The sequence below is a fragment of the Panthera leo genome, chromosome F3, assembly GCF_018350215.1.
Source record: "Panthera leo isolate Ple1 chromosome F3, P.leo_Ple1_pat1.1, whole genome shotgun sequence".
Classification (NCBI taxonomy): domain Eukaryota; kingdom Metazoa; phylum Chordata; class Mammalia; order Carnivora; family Felidae; genus Panthera; species Panthera leo.
The window spans coordinates 27,930,855-27,947,320 of record NC_056696.1 but is presented as its reverse complement, the minus strand read 5'-3'; the positions used below and the strand labels follow the sequence as shown (position 1 = coordinate 27,947,320).

Sequence of the window (16,466 nt, the reverse complement as noted above, 5' to 3'; positions counted from 1 at the left end):
TTTAGATATAAAATCAAAAGTAGAATTGTTGGATCATATAGTAATTCTGTTTAACTTTCTAAGGACTCTCCACAATATTCTCCTTGGTGTACCGTTTTATACTCAAGAAGATTTCTAATCTTTAAAAGAAATGATAATTTAACAATGACAACAAAAAATTAAAAACCTTTGTTTTCTAAAAAAGAACATAAATATTTTTTAGAAATTGTACAAGCTTTATGAGACTGGATCACTACCTCCCTTTACATACTTGAGTTCAGATTACAGCCAAACTAAGAAAAAAAAAAAGGATAACGGCATTTTTATCAGTATTGTAAATAAACATGAACACAAATACACATGCACACATACACACGAAGAAATGATGATATTTTGAGGAAAACAACATCAACAACAAAAATCCACAGCTTTAGACTGTGTGAGACACAAAACCTTGCCCTACCAACTACTTACATGGTGGAAAAGGTTACTATCTGGCAATGATTCAGACACTTATTGATCTCAAAGATAAAACACCTAAAAAATTCTTTCCTGCTATTTATTATCCTCCTAGAGATACCACCAAAATCAGTTTCATTTCACATTAAGAAAAAGTTCTTCACAAATTGAAGCTTTCAGGATTAAAAAAAATACACACAAACACACATATACATATGCACACACATAAATACACATATATATGTATGTATGTATCCCTATTACCCAATACCAGAAGAAAAATTACCTGATGATTTCTTCATGATACAGAGAACTAACAACGGGGCCACCAAAACCGGTATTTGCTTCTTTTCCTTTCTTCTCAGGTAACTGTATGGGGACAGGGGTAGGGAGGAAGGAAGGTGGAAAAAGATACATGGATTAAGGCAGTGTGTATTTAAAATAGTTCCAAAATAATACTTTGCTAAGGAATACTAAAGATTTGAGGTCCACAATTTCTCTGAGGCCCCAGTAACAATTTCAAGATGGTACCCAAAAGGCAAAACGATTCTCAAGTCATCAGAGTAATGGAATGAGTACCCACTAGCAAACCAAGGTCATTCCACTACTGAGCTCTGGAGCCACCTGAAGCCCACCATTCCCTTAGCTGATTAGAAGATGCTATGTTCACTGTGGAGAATATTGATGCTCAGTAGAAAAATGAAAATGAAATATGACCTATAACATGATCAGGAAAATCATACCTAGATTATTAACAAAATTACAATTTCCAAATAAGAAAAAAACTAAACCATACTAAAACTTCAAACTCAAACACAAAGAAAAAATATTTTTTTGGTGGCAAAAATAAAGGAGAGAAGGTGGAGGAGAAAGGAAAGGAAATTATGACCTAAGATAAATAAAAAAAGAAGCAAATTGTTATGGAAACACTTTCCAAAATTAAGTATTCAATAGGCCCTGACCCTCAATATTTTCAAAAAGCACAAAATTAAGATTAATTTAGAAATAAGATTCTTCTAAAACATATAATATGGAAGCAGTAAACTCGGATGTTATTGTCTAAAAGGTTCAAATTGCAATCTCTGCAAAAGCCCACATCTCCTGCAATAATGACAGTTTTTAGGCCAGGACACCCTGCCAAAATCAAAATTCTAAACATAAATGTCTTAGAATCAAAACTAATACTTTTAGGGGAGCCAGGGTGGCTCAGTCAGTTGAGCGTCCAATTCTTGATTTTGGCTCAAGTCAGGGTCCCAGGGTCACGGGGTTGAGAACTGCATCAGGCTCTGCACTGAGCGTGGAGCCTGCTTGGGATTCTCTCTCTCTGTGCCCCTCTTCCTGACTCACGCTCTCTCTCTTGCTCTCTAAAATAAAAAAAAAAAAAAAAATAGGGGTGCCTGGGTGGTTCAGTTAGTTAAGCATCCAACTGTGGATTTCAGCTCAGGTCATGATCTCACAGTTTGTGGGTTCAAGCCCCATGCTGGATTCTGCGCTGACAATGCAGAGTCTGCTTGGGATTCTCTCTCTCTCTGCTCCTCCCCTGATCATGTGCTCGCTCTCTCTCAAAAATAAACTTTAAAATAATAAAAAAAAAAGAAACTAATACTGTTATTGTTTAATTAACTAGTTTCACTTCAGAAAAATATAGGTAATCCCCATATACCTGGTTCCCCACCCCTCCCCCTGTTCTTTAAAGAAGAGGTTTTGTTTTATTGTTGTCACTTTTTGTGGTTACTTTTGGTTTGTGAACCACTGGGTAAAGGAAAAAGGTCTTGGAGACAGCATATTCTATTAGTTCCTGAGATCACTGGGAAAACCAGTTTTGAGAATGGGTGGAAATTTTTGAGATGAATCGATGCAGTTACCAATTTATGACAGAAACAAAGCTACAATATCATAAATAATTCCTGTCACAATTTAATGACAAGGTATACTAGTTGATGCTGGCAAGTAAGAAGCACCAAGTAAATGCCAGATCCCTCTCTTCTCTGAAGACCATTCTTAGAGAATAAATGCTGCAAAGAATTTCCAGAATAGAGAATGTTTTCTTTATACTAAAAAAGCACATACCATAGGGAGAACCTATTTTATTCAACTCAATTATGTTCTAAATACATACTCCATTAGTACAATAAAGTTGAAACACAGATGGTGTCCAAGAGATGCTTGCTAAATGAGTGACAAGACTGAAAACAAGGAAAGGGTGCGTCACTCAGCTTCCTGACAAAGAACAGACTCCAAGAACATACCAGAGGGGAAAATCTACGTGTACCACATTAACAAAATGAAGGATAAAAATCATATGATCATCTCAATAGATGCAGAAAAAGCATCTGACAAAATTCAACACCCATTCATGAGAAAAACTCCTAACAAGGTGGGTACAGAGGGAACATACCTCAGCATAATAGAGGGCATATATGACAAACCCACAGCTAACATCATACTCAATGATTAAAAGCTCAAAGCTTTCCCTCTAAGATCAAGACAAGGATGACACCCCCTCATCACTTTTATTCAATATAGTATAAGTATTCCAATTTTTAAAACGGGCAAGAGATCTGAACAGACACCTTACCAAAAAAGATACACAGATACACAGATGGCAGGTAAGCAAATGAAAAGATGTCCAACATCATATGTCATTAGGGAAGTGAAAATTAAAACAATAATGAGACATTACTACATACCTCTTAGAATGGCTAAATTCCAAAAGACTGATAACACCAAATGCTGGTAAAAATGTAAAGCCACCAGGAACTCTCATTCATTGCTGGAGGAAACGCAAATGGAACAGCCACTTTGGAAGAGGGTTTTGGCAGTTCTTCTAGAACTGAATATAATCTTACTATATGATCCAGTAATTCTGCTTCTAGGTACTGACCCCCCTCGCCCCTGCAAATTGAAAATTTATATCCACAAAACATCAATGTTTAAAGCAGTTTTTTTTAATAACTGGCAAAACCTAGAAACAACTAAGATGTCCTTCAACAGATGAACAGAGAACCTAACTGTGGTACATCTATACAATACAATATTATTCTGTGATAGAAAGAAATGAGCTGCTCTAGATTAACTAAGAAAAAAGAGTAAACAACTAAAATCAGAAACTAAAAAGGAGACTTTACCACTAATACCACAGAAATGAAAGAGAATTTTAAGAGACTGCTATAAACAATGATATGCCAACATGTTGGATAATGTAGAAGAAATACATAAATTCTAGACATATAGAACCTACCATGATAAAATTATGTATAAAAAATCTGAAGAAACCTATAACCATTAAGGAGATTGGTTCAGAAATTTAAAATCTCCCAAAAAAGAAAAGCCCAGGACCAGAACATTTCACTAAAGAATTTTACCAAACATTTAAAGAATTAAAACCTAATCCTTCTCAAACTCTTCCAAAAATCTGAAGAAGAGGCAACATACCTAACCTCATTTTATGAGGCCAGCGTTACCCTAATGCCAAAGCCAGACAAAGAAACTAGAAGAAAACTACAGAACAATATCTGAGGAATACTGATGAAAAAACCCTCAACTAAATACTAGCAAACTGAATACATTAAAAGGATTACATATCATGACCAAGTGGGATTTATTCCTGTGAACGTAAGGACAGTATGGTTCAACACATGAAAAACATCACAAAACAAAATGAAGGAAAGCTACATGATCATCTCAATTGGTACAGAAAAAAGTATTTGACAAAATTCAACACCCTTTCATAAAAAAACAACAACAACACTCAATAAACCAAAAATAGAAGGAAATTATTTCAACATACTAAAGGCCAAATATGAAAAGCAACAGCTAACTGCACACTCAATAGTGAAAAACTTAAAGTTTTTCCTCAAAGATCAGGAACAAAGGAAGGATGCCCACTCTTAACACTTCTTTTCAACATGGTATTGGAAATCTTAGCCAGAGCAATTAGGCAAGGAAAATAAAAGAGGTCATTCAAATTGGAAAGGAAGAAATAAAATTATTTCCATTCACAGATGACATGATCTTATATGCAGAAAATCCTAAAGATCCCTCCCACATACACACATATAGACCACAAGAAACTGAAAGAACTAATAAACAAATCTAGCGAAATTGCAGGATACAATACTAACACACTGAAATCATGTAATGTCTGAGAGAGAGAGAGAAATAAGTTTTCTAATATTAAAAATGATCAGTGCTATGGAAAAAAAATTAATGTGGGGAAGAGAACTGTAATTTTAAATAAGGTCAGGAGGGCCTCACTGAGAAGGTCATATGAATAAAGACATAAAAGAGGTAGAGAGGTGAGCCTTGCAAATATCTAGGGAATATTGTTCCAGGTACAGGAAACAGCCAGTGCACAGGCCTTAGTGTGAGGGTATGCTTAGAATGTTACAGAATTTATGTATTCGTGTTTTTTGCTGAAGGCTGATTAGTATATTTTAGGGGGCAAGACAGAAGCAAGAACACAAGGTTATTCACAAGACAATCACAGTTTCTGTTGGTGTCATTCACTGAACCTCTTAATGTGAATAGGCAATTTAGAAAAACACCTGTGATCTGCTTGGCAATTATTTGCTGTGAAAACACATACTAATAATGAAGAATTATATGGTATTTTGGAAAGCGATGAGCACAGTTTTTTTTTATCTAATAGCCTTTATTTTTTAGAGTTTCAGGTTTACAGAAAATCGAGTGGAAAGTACAGAAAGTTCCCATATTCTTCCCTCTCCCAAATTTTCCATTGTTAACATCTTACATTAATGTAGTACATGTAATTAATTAAAGTCCATAGTTTATGGGGTGCCTGGGTGGATCAGTCGGATAAGCATCTAGACAGTAGAGTCCAGAGATGTTGCTAGACATCTTACAATGTACAGGGCAGCCCTCTACAACAAAAACTTATTCAGCCCTAAACATCAATGGTGCAAAGGCTGAAAACTCTGGTTTATAAGTTTTCATCAAATGTTTTAACATTTCAGCTATCATTAATGTTTTGGATTTTTTTTTTCTCCTATCTTTTCCTCTCTCTTGCTTTTTCACTTCCTTCTGGGACTATATACATGCTACACTGCTTGATATTTTCCCATAGTTCACTGGGGCTCTGTTCATTTTTCAGTCAGTCTTTCTATGTTGTGTGCTTCATTTTTATTAGGTTCACTTGCTACATCTTCAAGTACTGATCTTTTCTTATGCAATGTCTAATTTGCTGTTAATCTTATGCAGTATATTTTTCATTTTAGAAATTATTTTGTCATCTCTAGAAATTCCATTTGGGTCTCTTTGTATCTTCTATTTCTCTTCCCCATTATGTTTGTATGCCTTCCTCAACTTTCTTGGGTTTATAAAATATATTTATAATTTTCTCATCTCTATCTTTTCTGCATCTGCTTTTATTCACAGGTTTTCTCCAGGTTAGGAGTCATATTTTCCTGCTATCTTTGCATGCCTGAAAGACTTTTACTTTTTTTTGTAAAAGACATTGTGAATTTTAATCATTTGCTTGATGTTGTTGTGTTCTTTTAATTATGTTAGACTTTGTTTTGGTATGAATTCAGTTATGTGGAATCAATTTGATCCTTTCAAGGCTCACTTTTAAGTTCTGTTAAGGCAGGGGCAGAGCAGCCTTTAATCCAGAGCTTAATTTAGCTTCACTACTAAACAGAAATCCTTCTGAGGCCTCTAAAACATTATGTCCCATATACTAAATTTTCTTTCCACTCTGACTAGTATGAAATGAAATATGTCAGCTCCAGGAATTATTTTGGCTTACTGCTTTCTTGTATTTCTTTCCTCAGCTTGTTAGTTTCCTTTCTCACACACAGATTAGTATTCAGCCAAAGGGATCCCTCTGTACATCTTTAAAACTCTCTTTCTATGCAAGAACATCCTCTCCAGTATTCAGCCCTGCATTTTCCAGCTCAAATTAGTAAGAGAGTCAGATTCTTTTGGGACCCTCCTCCCTGGACTACAGCTTGGAAATTGTTTCCTGGCCATAAGCTTAGGCAACTGTGGGGCTCATTTTGTTTGTTTCTCTTTTTTCCTAGTTTTATACTAGTTTTAGTACAATGTCTGAAAATCACTATTTTTCATCTATTGTGCCTGGTTTTCTTCCAGTTTAAGACAAAAGGGTAAATCTTGTCACCATTACTCCACAATGCCCAGAAGTCCCACACACATTAATTTAAAATCTAACATAATATTCCATGCATAATTTACTTAACCATTATCTGACAATTTTTAGGTTATTTTCACTTTTTCACACATAAGCGAAGATATGATAAATGTCTTTGTATATAAAGCATAGTTTAGTTTTAATTAAAATCTTTAGGAAAAAAATGACTCATCTGATTATAATATATATTTCTTCTTCCTGGGATTAATTTCTCTTTCTGAAGCGTTGTGCATGTTAGAATGCTGGTGTCAACTTTTTTTGGTGGAGGAGGGAAAAGGCTGTATTTTAAGCAGAAATAATATTTTAAAAAAAGTCTGCCATTATCAGATTGAATTCAGAATAAAGCTGCCAAAGATGCATTAGTTTTGCTCTCCATCTATTTCATCTACAAGAAGGGGTAAACTTTGGCTACCTTATCCTTCTATTTCCACTCCAATGAGATGTTTCTCATAGAGGCTTAAGAAGTTTATTCCATCTCTCTCTACTCAAAATCCATTAAGTTATTTTTATGTTACATCAGCAGTTAAAGAAAGAGACTCCAATTTGGCAGCCAATAGGATAAAATTTGCCAATTCTTATATTGCCTCAGACTATATTATTTGAGACACTGAAATGCTCCTTCACTCAAAGGGGAAAGGATAAGTTGTTGGCTGAATCTTTATCACTTGATTCAGATTCCACCTTAGTTGCAGAGTCCAGATTTAAAACCTTGTGAAGCATTCTTTTCCAACTGAAAAATAACTATTCCAAAGATTATCAGGCTAATATATTCAAGGAGGGCGTTTCTTGCTTCCATGTGCTACCTTGTTTGGTTTTTCTTTTATTGGTTTGTTTGCCTTACTTGTTTGTAAGTCTAGCTGTAGAAATTTGGATAAATTAACCTCTCTGTCCAAGTTTCCTCATTTGCAAAAATAGGAATATTAGTACCCATCTCATATGGGTGCTTTAAGGTATAAAATACGTATGTAAAACAGAACAGTGCCCAGCACAAAGAGGACACTATATAAGTGTTAAGCTAATATAATTAATGATCACTAGCCAAAATACAGCCATCTCTTCAAAGCAAAAGCGTCTCAGTAATACAGATAACAAGACGTTCTGATGTGGGGACTTATATTATTGAACCATGAGTCTTCCTCTAATACCCTTAAACTTTGAATCTCCTGATAAAACCACCAATCCCAAAATCAAATAAACAAATAAAAAACTTAACATAATAACTCTTATCATTAAGAAAAAAGGAATAGAACTTAAGGAGTGTCTTCCATGTGCTTTGCACTTTATATATATTATCTAATTCCAACTTCAAAACAATTCTAGAAAGTTGGCATTTTTATTGTATTCACTTAATCTAAGACATCAATTATAAAGAGTACCATTATTTTCTAGAATGCTAAGAAAAAAGCCCACAAATATACCAATTTTAAGACACAGAATTTTTTAAATGTCAAGAACTTAATAACTGTCTGCTTTATATTTGATGAAATGTACCTCCACTTTACAGATTAGAAAGCTGAAAATAGGAGAAATGAAGTACTCAGTGCCACATAGTAAGTGGCAAAATCAAGATTCAAACAAGATGATCTGATATCCAAAGCTTCTGCTCTTTCATTTAACTATGTTACCTCTCCAGGCTACTTTTAGAAGCCATTATTATATACTGATAATATTCTGAATTAAAATTCTGTTCACTTTCTTAACTTTGGTTTTAAAAATTAAACACATAATTTGAAAGGAAACTTTAAAATTAAACATATATCAACTTTTTTGGAGCTGATTTATTATAAATTATGAACTTAATCAATTACATGACCAATACTATAGTTCTAAGTCCTTAAAAAAGAATATTTTTCTAATAATCCCTTACCAATATTCACTGTAGTTTTTTTTCCCCTGAAACATGAGTATTTATTCATTTCCAAACGTAAAAGTAAGAATAGTGGGGTGGCTGGGTGGCTCAGTCAGTTGAACATCTAACTCTTGGTTTTGCTTCAGGTCATGATCTCCCAGTGTCCTCCACACTGGGCCCTGCACTAGCAGCACAGAGCCTGCTTGAGATTCTCTCTCTCAACCTCTCCGCCCCTCCTCGACTCCTGCTGTCTCTCAATGTAAATAAAAGCTTTATAAAAAGTTATAATATTTACCTCATCTCAGCTATTGTCTGTCATGAGTGTTAAAAAAAAATTACCATGAGAATATTGTTGGCTGCTATAATTTATAACAGTAATACTTCTAAAATTTCACAAGAAAGATAAATTGCATAAATCTATGTGTTTTTTTTAAATTTTTTAAAAATGTTTTATTATTTATTTTTGAGAGAGAGAGGCAGAGCATGAACAGGGAGGGGCAGAGAGAGAGACACACACAGAATCTGAAGCAGCTCCAGGCTCTGGGCTGTCAGCACAGAGCCCGACGTGGGGCTTGAACTCATGAACTGCAAGATCATGACCTGAGCTGAAGTCAGACGCTTAACCGACTGAGCCACCCAGGTGCCCCAAATCTATGTGTTTGTAACCTTAGTTTCTCTTAAAATTACAAACAGTATATTTAAAAAAATTCAACTCCTAAAACCTTAACAACAATGGATATTTAATAATATCAATGTCAATTATCTAGAAATGCTTAAATTACAATTGGAAAATAATTTTTAGATCAAAGAAAAAAAGGAGAAATATGTGCAAGTATTTTATCCAAACCTCCAAATTTCAGCAGTGTCCACTATTTTTTGCGTATATACTATATACACTAGCTCAAAAATGTAGATTTTTAAAATATAAAAAAAACTGATGAGGTGCCTGGATGGCTCAGTCAGTTAAATGTCTGATTTCAGTTCAGGTCATGATCTCACAGTTCGTGAGTTTGAGTCCCACCCACATCCAGCTCCACACTGATAATGTGGAGCCTGCCTGGGATTCCTTCCCTCTCTCTCCCTCTCCCTCTCTCTCTGCCCCTCCCCCACTCATATTTTTCTCTTGCTCTCTATCAAAAAATAAACTTTAAAAAATATATTAAAAAACTGAAAAACACACTTTTTTTAACCAAATACTTAAACCTGTATCACCAAAATATATGATTTCTCCAGATAATTAATATGGTTAATAGAACTCTTATAGAACTCTTATAATTCACCAAATAAATTTTATCACTGTACAACAAAACGAAAAACAGTAAGTTGCTCTTTTACCACTCTATAATGAAATTTAAGAATAAATACATTAATTTTGTCTTCTAAATTTCCTGGCTATTGTCAACTGTCTTGGTTCTAGGCTACTGTAAAACAAAGGTATAAAGATGATCAATTGTACACATGCCCAGCTTCCACTGTATAACATGTAACACACTTATCTTTATGCAGTATTTTTACTTAATGCTAGCTTAAAATGTCTCTCATGCAAAATTAAACTCATTATGAGTTTCTAGAAAAGAAACAATGGTTAATATTTAAATGTTCTTTGGAAAATTATTCTGAATATTTGTATCTATTTAGAAAATATAAATCTTCTTAGATTTAAGCACTAAAGAAAATCATAAAAGATCAACATTCAAATACTTAAAACACCATTTCTGTAAGAATATGGTAAAAATAAGCAGAAGTAGCTATATTTTAAACAAACAAATGACTTGTATCTCTATAATATTATAAGCAATATAACTGAACAACCTCATATGTAAGAAAAACATTAGGAGCCAATGGATAAACAGACCATGGTTATAAGCAGGCAATAATTAAATACCTGAAGTTACACAGAGGTTTAGGGTTTTATTCACATATATACACATAAATATCAATAATGTTACCAATACCTGGGAAAACATTTAACATGTCTCCTTATTTTAAAAAGGCAACTTAAAGCCTCTAGATCCATCCACGTTGTTGTAAATGGCAACACTTCATTCTTTTTAATGGCTGAGTAATATTCCATTCTGTGTGTGCACACACACACATACGTATACATGCTAGATCTTCTTTATCCATTCACCTATGGATGGACACTAGGGTTGCTTCCATACCTTGGCTATTATAAATAATGCTGCAATAAACGCAGCAGTACATAGATCTTTTTGAATTAGTGTTTTTGCTGAAATAAGTCAGAGAAAGACAAATACCATATAATTTCACTTATATGTGGAATATAAGAAATAAAGAAGAGACAAACAAAAAACCAGACTCTTAAATACAGAGAATGAACTGGTGGTTGCCAGAGGGGAAGTAGGTGGTGGGGGGTGGAGGGTGGGGGGGGGGGGAGGGGATGGGTGAAATAAGTAAAGGGAACTAAGAGTACACTTGTGATGAGCACTGAGTAATGTACAGAATTGCGGACATGGCACCTGGGTGGCTCCTTGGTTAAGAATCCGACTTCAGCTTGGTTTATGATCTCGCAGTCTGTGAGTATGAGCCCTACGTTGGGCTCTGTGCTGACAGCTTAGAGCCTGGAGCCTGCTTCGGATTCTGTGTCACCCCCTCTCTCTGCCCCTCCCCAGCTCACACTCTGTCTCTGTCTCTCTCAAAAATAAATAAACATTAAAAAAAACTTTTTAAAGAACTGTTGAATCCACACTGTACACCTGAAATGAATGACACTGTATGCTAATTATACTTGAATTTAAATAAAAAAATAAATGCTTAAAATACTTAAAACTGCAAATTAAATCAATGAGCAAGAAACTTTAAACTAATTCCATTAGGATAACAAAATTATCCAATTTGGTAAAACTGTAGTGAAACAGGTACTCACAAATAGTCCTAATGACCTTGTAAGATGGTATTACTTTTTTTTTTAATATATGAAATTTATTGTCAAATTGGTTTCCATACAACACCCAGTGCTCATCTCAAAAGATGCCCTCTTCAATGCCCATCACCTACCCTCCCCTCCCTCCCACCCCCCATCAACCCTCGGTTTGTTCTCAGTTTTTAAGTCTCTTATGCTTTGGTCTCTCCCACGCTAACCTCTTTTTTTTTTTTTTTCCTTCCCCTCCCCCATGGGTTTCTGTTAAGTTTCTCAGGAACCACATAAGAGTGAAAACATATGGTATCTGTCTTTCTCTGTATGGCTTATTTCACTTAGCATCACACTCTCCAGTTCCATCCACGTTGCTACAAAGGGCCATATTTCATTCTTTCTCATTGCCACGTAGTACTCCATTGTGTATATAAACCACAATTTCTTTATCCATTCATCAGTTGATGGACATTTAGGCTCTTTCCATAATTTGGCTATTGTTGAGAGTGCTGCTATAAACACTGGGGTACAAGTGCCCCTATGCATCAATACTCCTGTATCCCTTGGGCAAATTCCTAGCAGTGCTACTCCTGGGCCATAGGGTAGGTCTATTTTTAATTTTTTGAGGAACCTCCACACTGTTTTCCAGAGGGGCTGTACCAGTTTGCATTCTCAAGAGGGTTCCCGTTTCTCCACATCCTCTCCCGTATCTATAGTCTCCTGATTTGTTCATTTTGGCCACTCTGACTGGCGTGAGGTGATATCTGAGTGTGGTTTTGATTTGCATTTCCCTGATGAGGAGCGATGCTGAGCATCTTTTCATGTGGCTGTTGGCCATCTGGATGTCTTCTTTAGAAAAGTGTCTATTCATGTTTTCTGCCCATTTCTTCACTGGATTATTTGTTTTTCGGGTGTGGAGTTTGGTGAGCTCTTTATAGATTCTGGATACTAGCCCTTGGTCCGATATGTCATTTGCAAATATCTTTTCCCATTCTGTTGGCTGCCTTTTAGTTTTGTTGGTTGTTTCCTCTGTTGTGCAGAAGTTTTTATCTTCATAAGGTCCCAGTAGCTCATTTTTGCTTTCAATTCCCTTGCCTTTGGGGATGTGTCAAGGAAGAAATTGCTGCGGCTGAGGTCAGAGAGGTCTTTTCCTGCTTTCTCCTCTAGGGTTTTGATGGGTCCCTGTCTCACATTCAGGTCCTTTATCCATTTTGAGTTTATTTTTGTGAATGGTGTAAGAAAGTGATCTAGTTTCATTCTTCTGCATGTTGCTGTCCAGTTCTCCCAGCACTATTTGTTAAAGAGACTGTCTTTTTTCCATTGGATATTCTTTCCTGCTTTGTCAAAGATTAGTTGGCCATACGTTTGTGGGTCTAGTTCTGGGGTTTCTATTCTATTCCATTGGTCTATGTGTCTGTTTTTGTGCCAATACCATGCTGTCTTGATGATTACAGCTCTGTAGTAGAGGCTAAAGTCTGGGATTGTGATGCCTCCTGCTTTGGTCTTCTTCAAAATTACTTTGGCTATTCGGGGCCTTTTGTGGTTCCATATGAATTTTAGGATTGCTTATTCTAGCTTCGAGAAAAATGCTGGTGCCATTTTGATTGGGATTGCATTGAATGTGTAGATAGCTTTGGGTAGTATTGACATTTTAACAATATTTATTCTTCCAACCCATAAGCACGGAATGTTTTTCCATTTCTTTATATCTTCTTCAATTTCCTTCATAAGCTTTCTATAGTTTTCAGCATACAGATCTTGTACATCTTTGGTTAGATTTATTCCTAGGTATTTTATGCTTCTTGGTGCAATTGTGAATGGGATCAGTTTCTTTATTTGTCTTTCTGTTGCTTCATTATTAGTGTATAAGAATGCAACTGATTTCTGTACATTGATTTTGTATCCTGCAACTTTGCTAAATTCATGTATCAGTTCTAGCAGACTTTTGGTGGAGTCTATCGGATTTTCCATGTATAATATCATGTCATCTGCAAAAAGTGAAAGCTTGACTTCATCTTTGCCAATTTTGATGCCTTTGATTTCCTTTTGTTGTCTGATTGCTGATGCTAGAACTTCCAACACTATGTTAAACAGTGGTGAGAGTGGACATCCCTGTTGTGTTCCTGATCTCAGGGGGAAAGCTCTCAGTTTTTCCCCATTGAGGATGATATTAGCTGTGGGCTTTTCATAAATGGCTTTTATCATGTTTAAGTATGTTCCTTCTATCCCGACTTTCTCGAGGGTTTTTATTAAGAAAGGTTGCTGAATTTTGTCAAATGCTTTTTCTGCATCGATTGACAGGATCATATGGTTATCTTTTATTTTATTAATGTGATGTATCACATTGATTGATTTGCGAATGTTGAACCAGCCCTGCATTCCAGGAACGAATCCCACTTGATCATGGTGAATAATTCTTTTCATAAGCTGTTGAATTCGATTTACTAGTATCTTATTGAGAATTTTTGCATCCATATTCATCAGAGATATTGGCCTGTAGTTCTCTTTTTTTACTGGGTCTCTGTCTGGTTTAGGAATCAAAGTAATACTGGCTTCATAGGATGAGTCTGGAAGTTTTCCTTCCCTTTCTATTTTTTTGGAATAGCTTGAGAAGGATAGGTATGATCTCTGCTTTAAATGTCTGGTAGAATTCCCCAGGGAAGCCATCTGGTCCTGGACTCTTATTTGTTGGGAGATTTTTGATAACAGATTCAATTTCTTCACTGGTTATGGGTCTGTTCAAGCTTTCTATTTCCTCCTGATTGAGTTTTGGAAGTGTGTGGGTGTTTAGGAATTTGTCCATTTCTTCCAGGTTGTCCAGTTTGTTGGCATATAGTTTTTCATAGTATTCCCTGATAATTGCTTGTATTTCTTAGGGCTTTGTTGTAATAATTCCATTTTCATTTATGATTTTATCTATTTGGGTTATCTCCCTTTTCTTTTTGAGAAGCATGGCTAGAGGTTTATCAATTTTATTTTTTCAAAAAACCAACTCTTGGTTTCGTTGATCTGCTCTACAGTTTTTTTAGATTCTATATTGTTTATTTCTGCTCTGATCTTTATTATTTCTCTTCTTCTGCTGGGTTTGGGGTGTCTTTGCTACTCTGCTTCTGTTTCCTTTAGGTGTGCTGTTAGATTTTGTATTTGGGACTTTTCTTGTTTCTTGAGATAGGCCTGGACTGCAATGTATTTTCTTCTCAGGACTGCCTTCGCTGCATCCCAAAGCGTTAGGATTTTTGTATTTTCATTTTCGTTTGTTTCCATATACTTTTAAATTTCTTCTCTAATTGCCTGGTTGACCCATTCATTCTTTAGTAGGGTGTTCTTTAACCCCCATGCTTTTGGAGGTCTTCCAGACTTTTTCTTGTGGTTGATTTCAAGCTTCATAGCATTGTGGTCCGAAAGTATGCATGGTATGATCTCAATTCTTGTATACTTATGAAGGGCTGTTTTGTGACCCAGTATGTGATCTATCTTGGAGAATGTTCCATGTGCACTAGAGAAGAAAGTATATTCTGTTGCTTTGGAATGCAGAGTTCTAAATATATCTGTCAAGTCCATCTGATCCAATGTATCATTCAGGGCCCTTGTTTCTTTATTGACCATGTGTCTAGATGATCTATCCATTGTTGTAAGTGGGATATTAAAGTCCCCTGCAATTACCACATTCTTGTCAATAAGGTTGTTTATGTTTGTAATTGTTTTATATATTTGGGGGCTCCTGTATTCGGCGCATAGACATTTATAATTGTTAGTTCTTCTTGATGGATAGACCCTGTAATTATTATATAATGCCCTTCTTTATCTCTTGTTACAGCCTTTAATTTAAAGTCTAGTTTGTCTCATATAAGTATGGCTACTCCAGCTTTCTTTTGACTTTCAGTGGCATGATAAATAGTTCTCCATCCTCTCACTTTCAATCTGAAAGTGTCCTCAGGTCTAAAATGAGTCTCTTGTAGACAGCAAATAGATGGGTCTTGTTTTTTTATCCATTTTGATACCCTATGTCTTTTGGTTGGCACATTTAGTCCATTTACATTCAGTGTTATTATAGAAAGATATGGGTTTAGAGTCATTGTGATGTCTGTAGGTTTCATGCTTGTAGCGATGTCTCTGGTACTTTGTCTCACAGGATCCCCCTTAGGATCTCTTGTAGGGCTGGTTTAGTGGTGACGAATTCCTTCAGTTTTTGTTTGTTTGGGAAGACCTTTATCTCTCCTTCTATTCTAAATGACAGATTTGCTGGATAGAGGATTCTCAGCTGCATATTTTTTCTGTTCATCACATTGCAGATTTCCTGCCATTCCTTTCTGGCCTGCCAAGTTTCAGTAGAGATCCTCACTAGTCTTATCGGTCTCCTTTTATATGTTAGAGCACGTTTATCCCTAGCTGCTTTCAGAATTTTCTCTTTATCCTTGTATTTTGCCAGTTTCACTATGATACGTCATGCAGAAGATCGATTCAAGTTACGTCTGAAGGGAGTTCTCTGTGCCTCTTGGATTTCAATGCCTTTTTCCTTCCCCAGATCAGGGAAGTTCTCAGCTATTATTTCTTCAAGTACACCTTCAGCACCTTTCCCTCTCTCTTCCTCCTCTGGAATACCAATTATGCGTAGATTATTTCTCTTTAGTGCATCACTTAGTTCTCTAATTTCCCGCTCATACTCCTGGATTTTTTAAATCTCTTTCTCAGCTTCTTCTTTTTCCATAATTTTATCTTCTAGTTCACCTATTCTCTCCTCTGCCTCTTCAATCTGAGCCATGGTCGTCTCCATTTTATTTTGCAGTTCATTTATAGCATTTTTTAGGTCCTCCTGCTGTCCCTTAGTCCCTTGATCTCTGTAGCAATAGATTCTCTGCTGTCCTTTATACCGTTTTCAAGCCCAGCGATTGATTTTATGACTATTATTCTAAATTCATTTTCTGTTATATTGTTTAAATCGTTTTTGATCAGTTTGTTAGCTGTTGTTATTTCCTGGAGGTTTTTTTTGAGGGGAATTCTTCCGATTCGTCATTTTGGATAGACCCTGGAGTGGTGCGGAACTGCAGGGCACTTCCCCTGTGCTGTCTTGAATAACTTGCCCTGGTGGGCGGGGCCACAGTCAGACTGGTGTGTACCTTCTCTTTCCCTCTCCA

General features: G+C 35.8%; 1 protein-coding gene across 3 annotated transcripts in view; it reads right to left on the bottom strand.

Annotated features, from left to right (window-relative positions):
• The window catches only part of ACBD6 (acyl-CoA binding domain containing 6), a 202,239-nt gene that overhangs the window by 132,084 nt on the left and 53,689 nt on the right, over positions 1-16,466 (bottom strand). For all 3 annotated transcript variants that reach the window (XM_042924611.1, XM_042924612.1, XM_042924613.1), the window contains exon 4: positions 725-807. In XM_042924611.1, coding sequence (XP_042780545.1) covers positions 725-807 — 83 coding nt within the window. The remainder of the gene's footprint in view (positions 1-724; positions 808-16,466) is intronic.